The sequence below is a fragment of the Trachypithecus francoisi genome, unplaced genomic scaffold (assembly GCF_009764315.1).
Source record: "Trachypithecus francoisi isolate TF-2019V2 unplaced genomic scaffold, Tfra_2.0 Lachesis_group5, whole genome shotgun sequence".
Classification (NCBI taxonomy): Eukaryota; Metazoa; Chordata; class Mammalia; order Primates; family Cercopithecidae; genus Trachypithecus; species Trachypithecus francoisi.
The window spans coordinates 149529892-149547322 of NW_022681470.1; the positions used below are offsets into that span (position 1 = coordinate 149529892).

The 17431-nt window shown below is 61.0% G+C and overlaps 2 protein-coding genes across 3 annotated transcripts in view; both read left to right on the forward strand.

Annotated features, from left to right (window-relative positions):
• Nucleotides 1-2657, forward strand: part of SHC2 (SHC adaptor protein 2) — a 36770-nt gene extending 34113 nt beyond the window's left edge. For both annotated transcript variants that reach the window (XM_033196839.1, XM_033196840.1), the window contains 2 exons: nucleotides 224-357; nucleotides 1956-2657. In XM_033196839.1, the coding sequence (XP_033052730.1) occupies nucleotides 224-352 (129 nt within the window). In that variant the 3' untranslated portion in view covers nucleotides 353-357; nucleotides 1956-2657. The remainder of the gene's footprint in view (nucleotides 1-223; nucleotides 358-1955) is intronic.
• A 7918-nt stretch (nucleotides 2658-10575) lies between these two features.
• C2CD4C (C2 calcium dependent domain containing 4C) lies at nucleotides 10576-13506 on the forward strand. The gene has a single exon (XM_033196201.1). The coding sequence runs from the start codon at nucleotides 10610-10612 to the stop codon at nucleotides 11873-11875; it is 1266 nt and encodes a 421-aa protein (XP_033052092.1). The 5' UTR covers nucleotides 10576-10609; the 3' UTR covers nucleotides 11876-13506.
• Nucleotides 13507-17431: the final 3925 nt, after the last annotated feature.

Genomic DNA, 17431 nt, shown 5'->3' on the forward strand with positions numbered 1-17431 from the left:
GGAAGCGTGGCCCCAGAACCCTGGGGCTTTCAGAGCCCGTGCCCATGTGTGGTTCTGGAATTCTGAGGCCGATCCTGTGGCTGGCGTCCCGGAATTCCCTGGTCCGGCCACTCATCCACGCAGGCATCCTGGGAGCTCCCTGGCAGGACCCCAGATCGCCGATCTCCGACTCCACGGGTCCAGGCCGGCTCCCGGGAGCTGATGCCGGGTCTCTGTCCTGCAGGTGCGGACGAAGGACGTGCTGTTTGAGAGCATCAGCCACCTGATCGACCACCACCTGCAGAACGGGCAGCCCATCGTGGCCGCCGAGAGCGAGCTGCACCTGCGCGGCGTGGTCTCACGGGAGCCCTGAGCCAGGTGTGTGGCTGCCGCCGTGGGCCGCCGGCCTGGTCCCCTTTGCCCGTCTAATTTGAAGATTGAGACCCGGTTCACACGCCATGCCTTTCCCTCTAGAGGGCACGACTCAGGGGTGTTCAGCATCCAAGCTGTGCAATCATCTCTGTCGAGTTCCAGAACATTCTGTCAGCCCCGAAAGATGCCCTGTCCCCACCAGCCATCACTCCCTGTGCCCTCCCCTCCCCACCCCCCACCCCCATACATCCGCCTCCTGTCTCCGTGGATGGGCCTGTCCTGGTCATTTCCTAGAAATGGGATCACACTGTGTGGCCTTCTGTGTCTGGCGTCTCTCACGGAGCGTGACGTCCTCAAGGTGCCTCGTGCTGTGGCCTGGGTCAGAGCCTGGCTCCTGTTCACGGCTGGATAACGTCCCACTGTGTGACGGGGCCACATTTTGTTTATTCATCCACTGACGGACGTTGGGGCTGCTTCCACGTTTTGGCCACCGTGAGCCTTTGTGTGCAGGTTGTGTGTGGACACGCGTCACTGGCCGTGGTGGGCACGTGCCCGAGAGTGGCCCTGTGCAGCCATGATGGTATCGCTGTGATTGGCTGGGATGGACGTCACCTGGTCTTTATGGACCCCTGCTGCGTGCTGGGTGTCCAGGCCTCCTTCCCGGAGGAGGGGCGGACACTGCCGGAGAGGACGGTGGGCTGGGACAGGCAGGGGCTGGCGGGTGAACCCAGGCAGTGAGAAGCGTACACCTCAGGCCGGGCCGCGGAGCCCTGGGCCTCCACTTTGGCTGCGGGGCTGGCGGGGACCCATGGTAGGGCATCGACGGGGGAGGGACAGGCAGGTCTGGGTGATTTCAGGGTCTCTCCTCTGGGGTGCGGTTGGGGCAGGAGAGGTGCAGCTGTGGGGCTGGAGGGAGTGGAGGCTGAGAGCGGCGGGGGAGGAGGGAGGGCCAGCAGGGGGAGGGGGCCATGGAATTTCCCCAAGGGCTGTGCTTCTGGGCCAGGTCGGGCTGCTCTCCTGTCCCCATGACAACAGTCTCCTTCCTGCCTCCTCTTTCCTGGGTGGCACCTCCCCCACGCGGCCGCGGCCTCCACCCCGCCCCCAGCCAGGCCTCGGGCTGCAGGCAGAGGGGGTTCCGGGTCTGGGAGGGGCTTTGGGGGCCGAGAAGGGGCTCCCGTGAGGCACCGGAATGGCCTGCGGGCTCCTGTGCTCCGTTCGCACCGGTCCCTGCCTGCGTCCTCTCCAAAAGGCGCTGGTGACCCCAGAAATAACCCCGAAGGCGTGATGAGTCCTGCTCAGGAGGCGGTTGGCCTGTCCCAGGAATGTGCTCAACCCTTCGGTTCTGAGACAGGCACCGGGGTTGGCATTCTCGCTTGCATGCGAGTAAACAGCAGAGAGGTTAAGGCCCTCCCTAGGTCCACAGCAAGGACCCGGGTCACCTGCACGGGCGCCCCAGCCGTGCGAGCTGAGGAGCTCTGGGCTGGCCCTGAGGTGTGACACTCGTGGAGATGATGGCCAGGCAGAAGAGCCGTGTGGCTGACACCGGAGCCCAGGTCTGCAGCCACTGTCTCAGCCCTGATCTCGTCTTCTCTTTCTGCCCGCAGGTGACCGTGCTCAGCCCCGGCTCCTGCCTGTCGTGGCCTTGGGGCTCTCAGCCTCCTCCTGGATCCTGGTCAGGCCGAACCGCCGCTGCCTCTCCTTCCTTCGCATGAGCCTCTGGCATGGTCCTCCCTCCAGCCGGCCCGGGCTGGGCAGAGCCTCCTCCTGCCGGGGCCCCTGCCCACCCCCTCCTTTGCCTGGAGTGAGGATGTTCATACCAAAGACAGAACCATTTCTCGCCTTTAAAGAAAATATATCCAGAAGCAGCCGCTGCCTGGGAGCCCTGGCCTGTGGGTCCCCCTCTCGCCCGGCTGGTTCGGTCTCACATCTGGGAGAGTCAGGGCTCCCAGGACCCTGGGGAGGAGGCGGATTCTGGGCCTGGCTGGGCTTACTTTTCCCACCTGAGGAACTGGGTGCACAGTTATCTTTGATGGGGGACAGTTAAGGTGCTTTGGGGTTCTCAGGCCCGGACACATGCTGGCGTTGGAAGTGAAGGCAGCCTTGAGGTTACCTGGGATTCCAGGGTAGCCAGGCCGCTCCAAGACAGTTGATATTATGAGGCCCCTACACTTGGGAGCAGGGGGAAGGACGTGGCTGCCCGGCCTGGGCTGTGCCCATCAGCTTCCGCCCAACCCCGCCCTCCCAGCTGTGGATCTAGACCAGATGTTCGGATCAGTTTGTAATTAAACCGGGGAACGACCACAAGAGCACGAGCCCGCCTGCATATCTGGGGACCCTTGCGGGGCTGGGGCTGGGACGAGTCACCCAGGTGGACAGCTGAGGGAGCCTCCCTGAGGGCCCGGACTTGGAGAGAAGGGAGGCGGGGCTACACGTGTGCCCATAGCTGGCAGACTGTGGGGTGATCCTGTGCCCAGCAGACCCCGCATCTCTCTCGGTGACCTCTATTTTATCCAGGATAAAACACACTTCAGCTTCTCCATTAGACACTTCTCTCACCGCCTTGGAGACACCCTAGTTTATCACCCGAATGCCAAACCTGTCTTTCAACACAGCCCAGGACATCAGACAAGAGCTGTTTATTTTCTTCTCCAAGATGCCCCCAGCGTAGCCCCAGATGGCTGGGCTCTTCCGTTGTCCTGGCTTCTCTCCAAGACACCCCATCCATGCCCCTGCTCTTCGCCGACACCCAGCATCATGCTCAAGCACCCCCAACTCCAATCCTTAGACCTGCTGTCATATCTGAGCCTCTGGCTCCAAGAGACCCCCCCCAACTCCTCCTCCCACCAACACAGCATCTTCCCAGGAGAGAGGTTCCCAGCCTCGCCACATCCCTGCAGACCCACGTCTGTCACGGGCCGAGGATCTCTGGCTGCTTTCTCTGCAGGCGGCAGGCCCTACCCCTGCCCTGGGGGACAGGTCTAGTAAGGGTGTGTGTGGGGAGAAAAAGCCATTCTGGCTTGTCCTTAACTAGGACTGGAGCTCTCCAAAGGCAGGCCCAAAAGGGGCTTCGATGACACATCTCTTATTTCAGAGATGTGGAGACAGAGCCATGCATCCATCCTCCCATCTACATGTCTATCAGTAACCCACTCATCTACCATCCATCCATCCATCCATCGTATATCATCCATCTATAAATCCATCAGTAACCCATCCATCCATCCATCCATCCATCCATCCATCCATCCATCGTATGTCATCCATCTATAAATCCATCAGTAACCCATCCATCCATCCATCCATCCATCCATCATATATCATCCATCAATAAATCCATCAGTAACTCATCCATCCATCCACCATCCATCCATCCATCCATCCATCGTATATCATCCATCAATAAATCCATCAGTAACTCATCCATCCATCCATCCATCCATCCATCCATCGTATATCATCCATCTATAAATCCATCAGTAACCCATCCATCCATCCATCGTATATCATCCATCAATAAATCCATCAGTAACTCATCCATCCATCCATTCATCCATCCATCCATCGTATATCCATCAATAAATCCATCAGTAACTCATCCATCCATCCATCCATCCATCATCCATCCATCGTATATCATCCATCTATAAATCCATCAGTAACCCATTCATCCGTCCCCCATCTACACATCCATCAGTAACCCATTCATCCTCAATCTACACATCTATCAGTAATCCACGCATCCATCCCCCATCTGCACATCCATCAGTAACCCACTCATCCATCCATCCATTCATCATACATCATCCATCTGTAAATCTGTAATCTGTCCATCCATCCATCCATCTACACATCCATCAGTAATCCACTCATCCATCCATCCATCTACACATCCATCAGTAATCCACTCATCCCGCATCTACACATCCATCAGTAATCCACCCACCCATCCATCCATCCATCTACACATGCATCATTAACCCACTCATCCATCCCTCATCTACACATCCATCAGTAATCCACTTATCCCCCATCTACACATCCATCAGTAATCCACTCATCCATCCACCATGTATACATCCATCAGTAATCCACCCATCCATCCACCATCTACACATCCATCAGTAATCCACTCATCCATCCACCATCTACACATCCATCAGTAATCCACTCATCCATCCACCATCTACACATCCATCAGTAACCCACTCATCCATCCAACCATCCATCTACATATCCAACCAGCCATCCAGTCACCCATTCATCCCCCCATCTACACCCATCAGTAACCCAGCCATCCATCTATCCATTCACCCACCTGGTCCCCCATCCATCTGCCTAAGCCTCCATCATTATTCCATCCATCCATTTTCCATATGTCCATCCATTCATCATCCATCCATCCACCTGTCTCTCTATCGCTCATCCATCATCTATTCATTGTTCATTCCCTTCACTGCTCCATCCATCCACCTACCCACCATCTTTCAGCATGCTTGCATTGAGTATCTTTTCTCTGCCAGGAATTCTGGTAGGCAAACAGGATGCAATAGTAACCAAGACAGATCTGCCCTCATGGAGTTAATGGCCAAGTGACATTAATCAGCAAATCAACACTCAACATACAATAGCAACTGTGGAATGGGCATGGTGGCTCACGTCTGTAATCCCAGCACTTTGGGAGGCTGAGGCAGGTGGATCACCTGAGGTCAGGAGTTCGAGACCAGCCTGGCCAACATGTCAAAACCCCATGTCTACTGGAAATACAAAAATTAGCTGGATGTGGTGGCAGGCGCCTATAGTCCCAGCTACTCGGGGGGTTGAGGCAGGAAAATCACTTGCATGTGGGAGGCGGAGGTTGCAGTGAGTTGAGATCGCACCACTGCACTCCAGCTTGGAGGACAGAGCAAGACTCCATCTCAAAACAAACAAGCAAACAACTGTGGAAAGGAGTGCGTCCTGGAGCTTAGAGATCCCAGGAAATCCAGGAGGATATCTTTGTGGGAACAACACAAGGACGGTGATTGGAGGGTGAATAAGGTAGAGCTCTGGGCAGAGGAGACGGCATGTGCAAAGGCCCTGTGGTGTGTTCAGTCAGCACGTTCAGGGAGCAGAAGGGTGGCCAGTGTGGCCGAGGCGAGGTCAGAAGCAGGGTGAGGACACAGAGCTTGGGGGAGGCCTGGTGCCAGGAAGAGCTGCCAGGGGTCTTTGAAGCACAGGGACGATAACAGTCCCCATGAGATTTCCCAGCAGGAAGTACACTGTTGGGAACAGGACAGGAATGGACGGGGGAGGGCAAGGAGGAGGCACTGGACCAGGGGAGTGTTGGGGACTAAGGAGTGTCCAATTCCTGAGATGCATAAGACAGAGAGGGTCTAAATGCACTTCATTCGTTCATTCATTCATTCATCGCCCTGGGGCCCGGGCCTAGGTTGCCCATCCACGCCCCACCTCCGTCTGTCCTCTTCCAAGTCCCTGAGTAAATAGAAACTGGCACCTGCTGGGACATGAGCCAAGAGCAGCATGAACTCTGGGTGCTGAAACTCTCCCCGCTTTACAGATGAGGAAGCGGAGGCTTGGAGAGGTGAGGTGACCTCTGAGACCATCCCACCGGGAGGTGGTGAAGCTGGTTTTGGGGAGCCCCCATTTCTCAATCCTGTTCTCTGGGCTGGAAGAGTCTGGGTGCCCAGACGCCTGGCTCCAGCTGGGTCCCCACACCTGTCTGCTACCCCTTCCTACCTTTGTACTTCCAATAATTGGAATAATTAAGTCAATCATCCACTCCTGGGGAGGCTGAGCCTGGAGGGGGAAGCAGGAGAACCCTGGGTCACATTTGACCTCTGAATAGTGCGAGCCTGGATGAGTCGTTTCCTTCCCCAGGTCGCACTCAATCCCCTGCACGAGGAGACAGGAGGACTTGCCGTGGAGGGGCCAGGATGCCCCGGGTATCAGCTGGTGCCGCGGAGGGGCCAGGATGCCCCGGGTATCAGCTAGTATTAACTGAGCACCCCCCTGCTTGTGGCAGGCCTGGAGGTCAGCCAGTTCCATGTGCTCCCCGAGGCATCGGGCTACTCCGCTGTGCCTCGGTGCCCCTATCTGGAAACTGGCGATGATGGCCTCCAGGGCCCCTTGACTGGGCTAACCTGTGATGCACGGACCAGCCGGGTCCCTCCTGGGAGCTCACAGATAGTCTTGCTCCTGGGATTGCTTTATTATTACGCCGTCCCCTCCCTTTCCTGATGCTCCCAGGGTAAGTCTTCAAGCTGCACAGGTACCCAGTGGCCTCCTCAGCATTGGAGCTCGGATCGTAGATCCCCCCACTTTTTTTTAAACCATCCCCCTGTACATCCTCCAAGCCTGTTATCCTGGAGGCCACTGTGAGACAGCCTTGGATTGAGGCCTGGCTCTGGGAAGCCCCAGGTCCCTGCTGGGGCCCCCACCTGTGGGGGTGGAGGGCCAAAGTCATCCAGCATGAGGTGCCACGACTCAGGACCGAGAGGGGCAGGTCGATACCACCTGGGCCTCCTCCTCCAGCTTGAGCCTCCTGGTCTCCGATTCCTGGAGGGCTGCAGCGAGGCTGCTGCAGATGGAGGCAGAAGGTTCTGTTGACCAGGAGAGGCTCCTGTTTACTCACCGATTGCGCAGAGCTAAGCAGCCGGAAGGCCCCGGCCTGCCTGCCCCTGCCCCACCCAGGGTGGGGCCTGCATCTGTCCACAGGGCAGGTGTCAGGACCCATCCCAGGTACTTTTCAGGCCTCTGTTTCTGCAGTCCCCAAATGGGATGAGGTGGGGATGGGGTGGGCTTCTGGCCGAGCCAGGCTGTGGGGGAGTCAGAGCTCTGGGGTGCACTTTGAGGTCTGGGCTAGCTCCCCCCTGGCTGAGACCCTTTCCTCACCTGCAGAAGCGTCTGAGGAAGATGGTGACTGACACCTGCCTCGCACACTTGGTGGGGCGGCTGTAGGCACATCGTGATCTGTTGAACCCTCCCTCCAATGCTGTGATGCCCTGGGCTGCCGAAGAGGCGGAGGTCTGGATGCTTGTCCAGCGTCACACAGTGGGAAGTGCTGGCGCCAGGATTCAAGCCCTGATTGACCAGCTCTGGATTTGTGTCCTTCACACAGAAACAGGCGTAGTGTAAACTCAGTGCCTCATCCCTCAACCCAGCTGGGAGGAGAGAGTCTGCCCCCACCTGGGCTGGGCAGCGGTGCTGGAGAGTGAACCCCTAATACTTGGGGCTGGCCTGATGTCAGGAGACCGGTCACTGCCACTTCCTCGGGCCCACGCTGTCCCCTTCCCTCCCCGGGCCCTGCTGTCTTTGTCTGCAATTGAGGAGGGTGACTCTGTGGCTCCTGAGGCCCCCTCCCCAGGGCCTGCCGAAGCAGCACTGTTCCCGGGCCATTGTGGTGATGCTGTTCACCCATTTGTTTGGCAAATGTTTACTGGAGACGTGGCTGGCCTGGGCTTTGGGGACACCACAGGGATAGGACCCCCAGGACCCTCCTCCCGGCTCGGGCACAGCAGGGGCGGTGGACAGACCCCCAGGACCCTCCTCCTGGCTCGGGCCCACCGGGGGCAGTGGACAGACCCCCAGGACCCTCCTCCCGGCTCGGGCCCAGCAGGGGCAATGGACAGACCTCCAGGATTGGGGCCCAGCAGGGGCAGTGGACAGACCCCCTCCTGGCTCGGGCCCAGCAGGGGCAATGGACAGACCCCCAGGACCCTCCTCCCGGCTCAGGCCCAGCAGGGGCAGTGGACAGACCCCCAGGACCCTCCTCCCGGCTCGGGCCCAGCAGGGGCGGTGGACAGACCCCCAGGACCCTCCTCCCGGCTCGGGCCCAGCAGGGGCGGTGGACAGACCCCCAGGACCCTCCTCCTGGCTCGGGCCCAGCAGGGGCGGTGGACAGACCCCCAGGACCCTCCTCCCGGCCCGGGCCCAGCAGGGGCGGTGGACAGCAGCTCAAGAGTGTTCCTCATGGCCGGAGCTGGGGTTCAGGGGCCCTGCCAGGCTACGAAGAAGGGGAGAATTTCTCGGTGTCTGCCTCCCTGTCAGACTTTAGGGCTGTGTTGTGGTTGCCCCAGCACAAAGTGGGGGCTCATCAACGCTTGCTGGGTGAACAAAAGTGGGGGCTCATCAACGCTTGCTGGGTGAACAAAGTTGAGATGGGGTCACAGCTCCCCTGGGTTTCACTTTACTCCTCTGGATGGCAGGACTCTAACACCTCACTTCAAGTCTACGTGGAGAGTGGGGAGGCCTCAGCCCAGCTCCCTCACCCCCCAGGACCCCTCTTGTACCACTGTGGCAGCCACCGCTCCTCCCAGCTTGGGCCACGTCCAGACTTGGGGACATTCCCAGAATGCAGGAGGCTCCTGGACAATCAATAATCCAATAAAGCGCCAGGCGTCCGCCGGCTCCCGGTTGGTCCTGGTGATATGTTATCTTGCTGGCTCCATACACATGGAGGCTGGGAACTGCTCAGGTCGGTTCCAGAAGAGGAAACTGAGGTGGGGAGGGAGAGAAAGAAGGAAGCAGTGAAGGCCGGGACTGGCAGATCACATCAGCAACTGGCAGGAGGGGGGTCAGGGCCTCAGGAAGGGGGACCCTGTGGTCTCAGGAACCGCCAGGAAACCTGGGACCTGGTCTCGCCCCCTCTGGGTTTTTCCATCCGTGAATCACATGGATGTGCCTTTCCCCTTCGCCCCATGCCTCACACTTTCCTGCTGTATTCTGATCCAGGAGTCACCACCCCTACAGTTCTGAGCTGCAGCTGTGTGCTCTGTGGGCATCCTGCCCCTGCATCACCAGGGCTGGGGCCACCTCCCTCCGTCCCGGCTGTGTCCCCGGGGTGCCGGGTCACTGTCCAGCATCAAGCGGGTGCTCAGTAAACCTGTGTCCATGAAATGAAGGAGCAGCTGCCTCCCAGGCTTCTTGGGGGGCTGCTGAGAGGTTGCCCGTTTATTGAGACCAGCTGTCCCAGCTGCTCGGTCTTTGTTTCTGGAAGGAACCCCCCCCCCCACCTTCTTCATCTACAAATTGGGAATTGCAGGAGGACCTGCGTACTGGGTTGTGTGAGAGTCAGAGACCCGCCAGGGAGGAAACGCTCCATCATAAAGCCAGCTGCATTTAATACTGTTGCCGTCATTTAGTACGTCGTCGTTGGTCGGGAAAGCTCCTTGCCGGCAGCTAGTGGGGGTCTGGGGTCCTCTTCAGATGTAGGGAGGCAGGGGCTTGGGGTTGGGAGTCCGGCTTCCCGGAATCTGCGGGCGTGAGCGCCAGGAGTGGCCATCAGCCAACCGTGACCACCTGCTTGTCGCCCACCGGCCCCCATTCAGCCCCCGGGTCCTGGCGAGGCTCCTCCCTGCCACCGGCCTCCAGGGGCTGCGCGGAGACGGCCCCCCACCCCGTCCCTGGAGGGCTGAGCGAGGCGGGGGCGCGGGCGGCCGTACTAGGAGGAATACGGCGGCGGCGGCGGCGGGGCTGGGCGGTTTCCCGCCGCGGGTGAATGAGTCCGACTGCGCTGCCGCCGCCGCCCGCATCGAAGCTCCGGCCGCGTCCCCCGCGCCAGCCCCGGGAGCCTGCGCGCCGAGACCCCTGCGTGTCTGCGACCAGACCTGCAGCCTCGGGCCGTCACCCCGGGCAGGTGAGTCCGGCGACCCCGCCCGGCCTGCGGGCACGGCCAGGACCCCACCCCCACCCCAGGCTGAGTCGCGGGAGGGTGGGGGGACACCGGGGAGTCACTCGCTGCGCTCTCGGCCCCAGCCCTGCGGCCCCTCCCGCCCCCCACCCGAACGCCCTCCGGTCCAGGGAGAAGCCACAGGTGGGAGGGCGCTGGGGGGGCGGAGCTGGGACACCCCGGGGGCCCACCCACATCCGTGTCTTCCCTTAGGACCGAGCGCGGAACCCCTTAGAACGAGCGCTGAGATGCTCAAAACCAGAGCAGGGGCGGGAGAGAGGCCGGTCTCCTCTGGGAGCTCCCCAGAGTCAGAGCGCGGCCCCCCGCCCCGGCTTGGGTGCTTGGGAGTTAAGGGGATCCCTCCGGAGAAGGGAGGGGGAACCCGCCTCTCTCCTGCCTTGGGCCGCAGCGCCTGGGCGGGACGCCCCCAGAGGACCCCTCCGTCCCCACCCCACTGACAGGGCCCTGCCAGGTGGCCCCACAGGGAACAGGTGCCCAGGGCCCTCTGCCAGCCGCCCCCCGCTGCTCCTGATCCCTGCTTCTCTTCCCAGACGCTGCAGCCCCTGTCCTGGCCTCTTGCCTGCCGCCCCCATGAGAAAAACCAACATGTGGTTCTTGGAGCGGCTTCGGGGGTCTGGGGAAAACGGCGCTGCCCGGGGCGCGGGGAGTGAGGCGGGGGACAAGGCCTCCAAGGGGCCCCTGTACAGCAATGTGCTGACGCCCGACAAGATCCCCGACTTTTTCATCCCCCCCAAGCTGCCCTCGGGCCCCGTGGAGGGCGAGGGACAGGCCACGCTGGGCCCGTCCACGTCGGAGCAGAACCTGGCCTCCGCGGCCCCCCGCCAGACCCCACGGAGCCCCCGGCTGCCTGCCAAGCTGGCGGCCGAGAGCAAGAGCCTGCTGAAGGCAGCCACCCGGCACGTGATCCAGATCGAGAGTGCTGAGGAGTGGCCGCCTGAGGAGGCCACTGACACCGACCCCCAGGCCCAGGGCGCCATGTCCCTGCCCTCGGTCCCCAAGGCCCAGACGTCCTACGGCTTCACCACGCTGGCCGAGAGCCCCCACACTAGACGCAAGGAGTCTCTGTTCCACAGTGAGCACGGGGCCCTGGCCCAGGTGGGCTCCCTGGGTGCCGGGCGCCGCCGGGCAGCTGCCAAGGCCAACGGGGGTGATGGGGGCCCCAGGGAGGCTGGCGGGGCCCTCATGAGCCCCGGCCGCTACTTCAGTGGCGGGGAGAGCGACACGGGGTCCTCGGCCGAGTCGTCTCCCTTCGGGTCCCCTCTGCTCTCCCGCTCGGTGTCACTGCTCAAAGGCTTCGCCCAGGACAGCCAGGCCAAGGTGAGCCAGCTCCGGCACTCCGTGGGCCGCCACGGCTCCCTGTCGGCTGATGACAGCACTCCAGACACCAGCCCCGGGAGCCGGCGCCGCCTGACCCGCCGGGCCCCCCCGGAACCCGGCCCCGAGTCCGGCCAGGCGCGTGGAGAGCACACGGTCCACATGGGCCCTCGGGGCAGCGTGCGGCTGCTGGCAGAGTACGAGGCAGGCCAGGCCCGCCTGCGGGTGCGCCTGCTGGCTGCCGAGGGCCTCTACGACCGCCTGTACGATGCCCGCAGCATCAACTGCTGCGTGGGCCTGTGCCTGGTGCCCGGGAAGCTGCAGAAGCAGCGCAGCACCATCATCAAGAACAGCCGCCACCCCGTCTTCAATGAGGATTTCTTCTTCGACGGCCTGGGGCCGGCCAGCGTCCGGAAGCTGGCCCTCAGGATCAAGGTGGTGAACAAGGGCAGCAGCCTCAAGCGGGACACGCTGCTCGGGGAGAAGGAGCTGCCCCTGACCTCCCTGCTCCCCTTCCTGTAGAGCGGGGACCTGCTCGCTGCCCGCTCGGGTGCAGAGGGCAGACCCCTGTCTCTCCTCCGCACCGGGTCCTGGCGGGCAGGTCCGCTGGCTTGGGCTGGGGCTGGCCGGGGAGGGGCTCACACTCAGGCTGGGCTGGGCCCTGATGCTGCAGCTGACGTGGGTTTCCTGGTCACCCGATGCTGACTGGAGTATTATTTTTCATGAATTCATTTCTTTGGAGGATGAGGAGGAGAGGGGGCCTCAGGGGAAGAGAAAGGGCCACTTCGTGAAGCCCCTCCACATTGCCTCGCCCCTTTCACACAGAGTTCTAGCAGGAGGTTCTCAGGGGTCCAGGAATCCGTGCAAGTGACAAGGCAGGGCCGTGGACGGGGAGGTCACAAGTCCCGGCGCCCACATTCTCCTTCACTGCACGCGTGTCTTCCTCCCCCGCAGCCTGCCGCCCTCCAGTTCCCACCCTGCAGAGAGCAGGGCCTCACAGCAACACCAGGCTCAGGTCCAGGCCCAGACTCTGCCTGAGACGCTCCCTCAGGGGTCAGGCTGTCTCTGGGAGACCCCTGGTTCCCAGGTTCCGGTGGTGAGCGGGACCAGGCCAGGGTGCCTTGCCGAGGGTGGGCGCGGAGGGAGCAGCTGCTGCCACAATCAGAGCAGAGGAGGTCTTGGCAGAGGTCCGCTGGGAGGAAACTCCTGTCCTGCTTTCCTCCGACACAGTTGACACTTGCTTTTTGGGTGCAGGCCTGTCTGGCCATTTCTGCTGTGACGCTGGAGGGTCTTGCTCAGAGATGCCCAGAGAGCAGCCCTGTGGCCCATCCCTCCTCGCTGGGGGCTGCCACCTGTCGCCCTTCTGTCCAGCGTCTGCAGCTGGGAGCGACACGCGGTGACTGACGGCCATGGCTTTGATGCCGTGTGTAAATAGGCTGTGACGACGGTGGGTGGGTCAGAGCCCAGGAGGCAGCTGGGGGGACCCGGCTGTGGAGTTTCATGCTGCTCGGTGGCTGCAAGGCTCCCATTGTGTGGTTATGTGGGTCCTTGAAAGATTTTGGGGGGTGGTTTCCAGCTCAGAATGATGCAGAAAAGACTCAAAGTAGGGGCCAGGCCAGGACAGTGGCTTTGCCTCTCCTGGCTGCTGGTGGGCACGGGGAACCAGGGCACATCTGTGGCATCCCAGGACATCCCTCATCAGCCCGTTTGCTACACATTGTCCCTCTTGACCAGGGAAGGGTGGAGGAGCTGCTGCTTCCCAGGACTGGAGGAGCAGCTGGGCCCCTGCTGCACGTTCGGTGGGACACACCTGTGAGCCCTCCAGAGCGAGCGTTCAGGGCCCTTGGGGCTGGGCCCCTTCTGAGCCTGGTGTTGCAGGCGCTCTGCTCTCTCCGGAAGCCAGGGCACCTGGGCGGAGGCTCCTCAGGCCGGGGAGGCGGGGAGGGTGCCCTGCATGGAGAGAGACGCTCCCTGCCTTCTCTGATGCTCACCCCTCCCAGGCCCTGTTCTCTCTGGGGTCCCCCGTTTAATAGCCCCTGCACTGTTTGATATCTTAGTGTCTGAGGTTGACTGTGGGTAAATCTGTAAGACACTCCCTAAGTGTGTTTGTTTATAAAAGCTGTTTATAGTGCAATAAAGGTGTTTCGGGAATACGGGGGTGGAGGTTGGCTTGCCTGGCTGTTTAATAACGAGAGAGCTCTGCCGTGAACTCCAGTGGGGGCAGTGGAGAGGGTTCCAGATCAGTGAGGTCCTTTCCACCGACTTTCAGAATGCCCTCCACATTCTCCTGCCCTGGGTGGAGGCAGGCAGGGGGCAGGAGCCCAGTCCCTGATAAACCACCGCTCCCTTGGAGCAGCAGGTCTGGGTGCTGCTCCACGATTCCAGCTCTGTGACTGCACCCATGTGAGGAAACAGGACTCTGACTCTACACGGTGCCTACAGGGTAGGTCCCAGCTCCACCCAGAACCTTCAGACAGGACCCCATCTCCACATGCCCCCACCAGACACCGACCCGTCTCCCCTGACACTCCTCAGGACAGGACCCTGTCTGCACAGACCCCTCAGGACGGGGCCCCGTCCTCCCTCGGACGCCTCAGGATGGGACCACGTTCCCCCCCAGACCCCTCAGGACAGGGCCCCTCCCCCACTCTGACCCCTCAGGACAGGGCCCCATTACCCCCCCAGACCTCTCAGGACGGGACCCCATCCCCCCCCAAGACCCCTCAGGATGGGGCCCCGTCCCCCCTCAGACCCCTCAGGACAGGGCCGGTCTCCGTGCTCTGAGCCCAGGCTGAGCTTTGTCTCTGCTGCTGCCTGCGGGGCCCAGAGGTCTAGGCCGTCTCAAATCCACCAGGAGCTTTTGGGATTTTGGGGGTTCGGTGCAGCCTCCTGACAGCGGCCTGAGGAGCTGCACTAAGGAGTCCCGGTCAGGGCCTGGGATGGGTTGACAGGGCTACGGGCACCTGGTACCCTCTTCAGCCCCAGCCACTCATCCCTAGGCTGCGTGTGCATGCGTGCCAGGTAGGTGCACATACATAGCCATGTGCTTCTGCACGTGTGTGCAATGTGACTGCATGTGTGCCCATGTTACTGTGTCATCTGTTTGGCATAATAGTGCCCCTGTGACCAGGTGAGTGCCTGCAAGCACTCAAGGGTAGCTGCCTGTGTGCTGGCGTGTGCACGTGTAAGCACGTGAGCTGTGTATGCATGTGTGTAACTGCGTGCACTTGTGTGTGCCTGTGTCAGCACGTGTGTGCTGGCGTGTGCACGTGTAAGCACGTGAGCTGTGTATGCATGTGTAACTGTGTGCACTTGTGTGTGCCTGCATCACCGTGTGCCTGCTGGCGTGTGCATGTGCAAGCATGTGATCTGTGTATGCATGTGTAACCCTGTGTGCGCTTGTGTGTGCCTGCGTCACTGCAGGTGTGCACTTGTGTGTGCGTCTGTGTGTGCTGGTGTCTGGGAGCTGCGGCTGCCCATGCCCTCCCCGCTCCACTTCTAAGTGGGCACCATCCAGGGATGCTGTGCCTGCATGGTGTCTCGCCCTGCCTCAGGTCTTGGCTCACTGCCCTTCAGGTCAGCCCCCACCCCAGAGGAGTCAGATGCTCTCGTTCACTCCTGGCTGTGGTCGTTTGCTGCCTTGTGATATTGATCCTGAGCAGAGTGAATCCACTGTTAGGGCCTCCAGCGTCCCTGGCGCCACAGAGCGCTCGATCCCAGTGGGTGCTGTGTGGTGAAGGAGGCAGGCACACCTGCCAGCAGTCTCTCCCTCCAGCGTGGCGGCCATCCTGAGTCTCCCGACCCTCAGGAAGGCCATGGGCACCACAGGCAGGGGGCAGCCTGTTTGGTGCAAATTACACAAAGATGCCCCTTCTTCAGCGTGCAGCCATCATAGGGAACGACAGAGCCAAGAGATGAGCAGTCATACGCTTGGAGACATTGTGGACACCTGGATCCAGCTATGCCTGAAGTCCATAACGGCACACCACTTCAGCTCAGAGGGTGGGCCAGTCAAGTCCCTTCTTTGCTCAAGCCGGCTTGATTCAGGTTGTTTTGTTTTGTTTTGTTTTGTTTGTTTGTTTTTTGGAGATGGAGTTTTGCTCTGTTTTCTGGGCTGGAGTACAGTGGTGCAATGTGGGCTCTCTGCAGCCTCTGCCTTCTGGGTTCAAGCAATTCTCCTGCCTCAGCCTCCCAAGTAGCTGAGATGACAGGCGCCCGCCACCATGCCCGGCTAGTTTTTTGTATTTTTAGTAGAGACAGGGTTTCGCCAAGTTGGCCAGGCTCGTCTCAAACTCCTGACCTCAGGTGATCCACCCACCTCGGCCTCCCCAAGTGCTGGGATCACAGGCGTCAGCTAGCACATCCGGCTGATTCGTTTTTTAAGCTGACAGCCAGAGACCACTGGTCCAGTGGGTGTCTGATCCGAGGAGGAGGAGTAACACCTTCCCAGGGTCCCTGCCTTGTGGCATCTCCTCTCTGGGGCCTTGAAACCCTGACGTGTGGGGAGCTAGCAGGGCGAATTTCAAGCCCCACCTTCCACTTGGGGCGCGGCCAGGGCCAGCCGCGTGGCTTCTCTGGGTCTCAGGCTCCCCAGGCCAAAGGCTCTGTCTGTGATGAGCCCTGGCGGCTTGTGTGCGGTAGAGCTGAATCCACAGGCTCACTGGGCGGAAGCTGGCACAAAATAGTGACGATAATTAATATAATCACATCAGAGCCATAATTACTGGCGGCCTCAGACCCACCCAGGCGGGGGCTCCCTTGGCCTCTCTCTGCTGCACCCCCTGCCCCAGTGCCGGATTCAATTAAGCTTCTGTTTTCTTCTCGGCTCCTGGGGGTAGGAGGGAGGGCTGCCCACGGCCAGTTCCGCCGACAGGAGGAGAAAAATGACTTCAATAAAAAGGAGGAGGTGTGAGCGACCCGCGCACATGCCCCTCCCCACGAGGGCGGCGATTCCCGCGGGCCGGCACTGAGCCCTGGCTCCATGGGCGACCACAGGCAGGCGACCTGGTGCCCGCGCCTCAGTTTACTCTACTGTAGAGTGACGTGGTCCCAGAGCCTCCCTCCACGGTCACACGCAGGGCATGGCCTGTTGATAAAGCCCGTCATGGTGGGTGGGCGGGAGGACCCGCCGAATCCTCACCAAGATGCTGCCAACTGCCATCCACAGATGGAGACATCGAGGCACAGAAGGCAAAGGGGCCTGCGCACACCTCCCAGCTGGCAGGACAGGAATTCGGACCAGGGCTGGACCCACGCGGCCCTTCCCGGGTGGGACTGGACACCCACTAGCATGGCCAGCCCCTACCCACCGGCTGAGAGGGTGACCAAGGCCTGAGGAGGCCCCAGGGCCGCGTGGCCCCACATGGGGTGTGGAGCTGTGCTCTGCCAGCCGTGGGTCAGAATTCTGACAAGTCCCTCCATTCTCTGTGACTCAGTTTCCCCTCTGCAGCACCCTGTACCCTCCCTGCCTGCTGGTGGGGCTGGGGTAAGCACTGGCCCAGCACCCGTGGCACTCAGTCCTGGTCACCAGGCAAGCCCGGCTGCAGGGCCATGCTTGGTGGAACACACGGGGCAGCCCAGGCGGGAGGAATTCAGGAGCGGCCAACGTGGGCCCATCTGCTGGCAGCCATGGAAGTCAGGATGGGGCCCCCGGGGCAGGGACCAGGAGGGATGAGGGGCCTCTGGGGGCTGTCATGGTTGGTGTTTTCATCGGGGCGGGGGTTGCTATGGTGAGTTTATTTATAAATGTTCACTGAGCTCATCAGGACCCAGTATTCAGAACACACAAACTATTCATACAACTCAGCAACAAAATGACAAACAACCCCATTAAAAAATGGGCAAAAGGCCGGGTGCGGTGGCTCACACCTGTAATCCCAGCACTTTGGGAGGCCAAGATGGGCAGATCACAAGGTCAGGAGATCGAGACCATCCTGGCTAACATGGTGAAACCCCGTCTCTACTAAAAAAAATACAAAAAAACTAGCCGGGCGAGGTGGCGGCGCCTGTAGTCCCAGCTACTCGGGAGGCTGAGGCAGGAGAATGGCGTAAACCCGGGAAGCGGAGCTTGCAGTGAGC

What these genes read in the sequence shown, in the direction of transcription:
- C2CD4C (XM_033196201.1), top strand. Translation starts at nt 10,610, where the DNA reads ATGAGAAAAACCAACATGTGGTTCTTGGAGCGGCTTCGGGGGTCTGGG.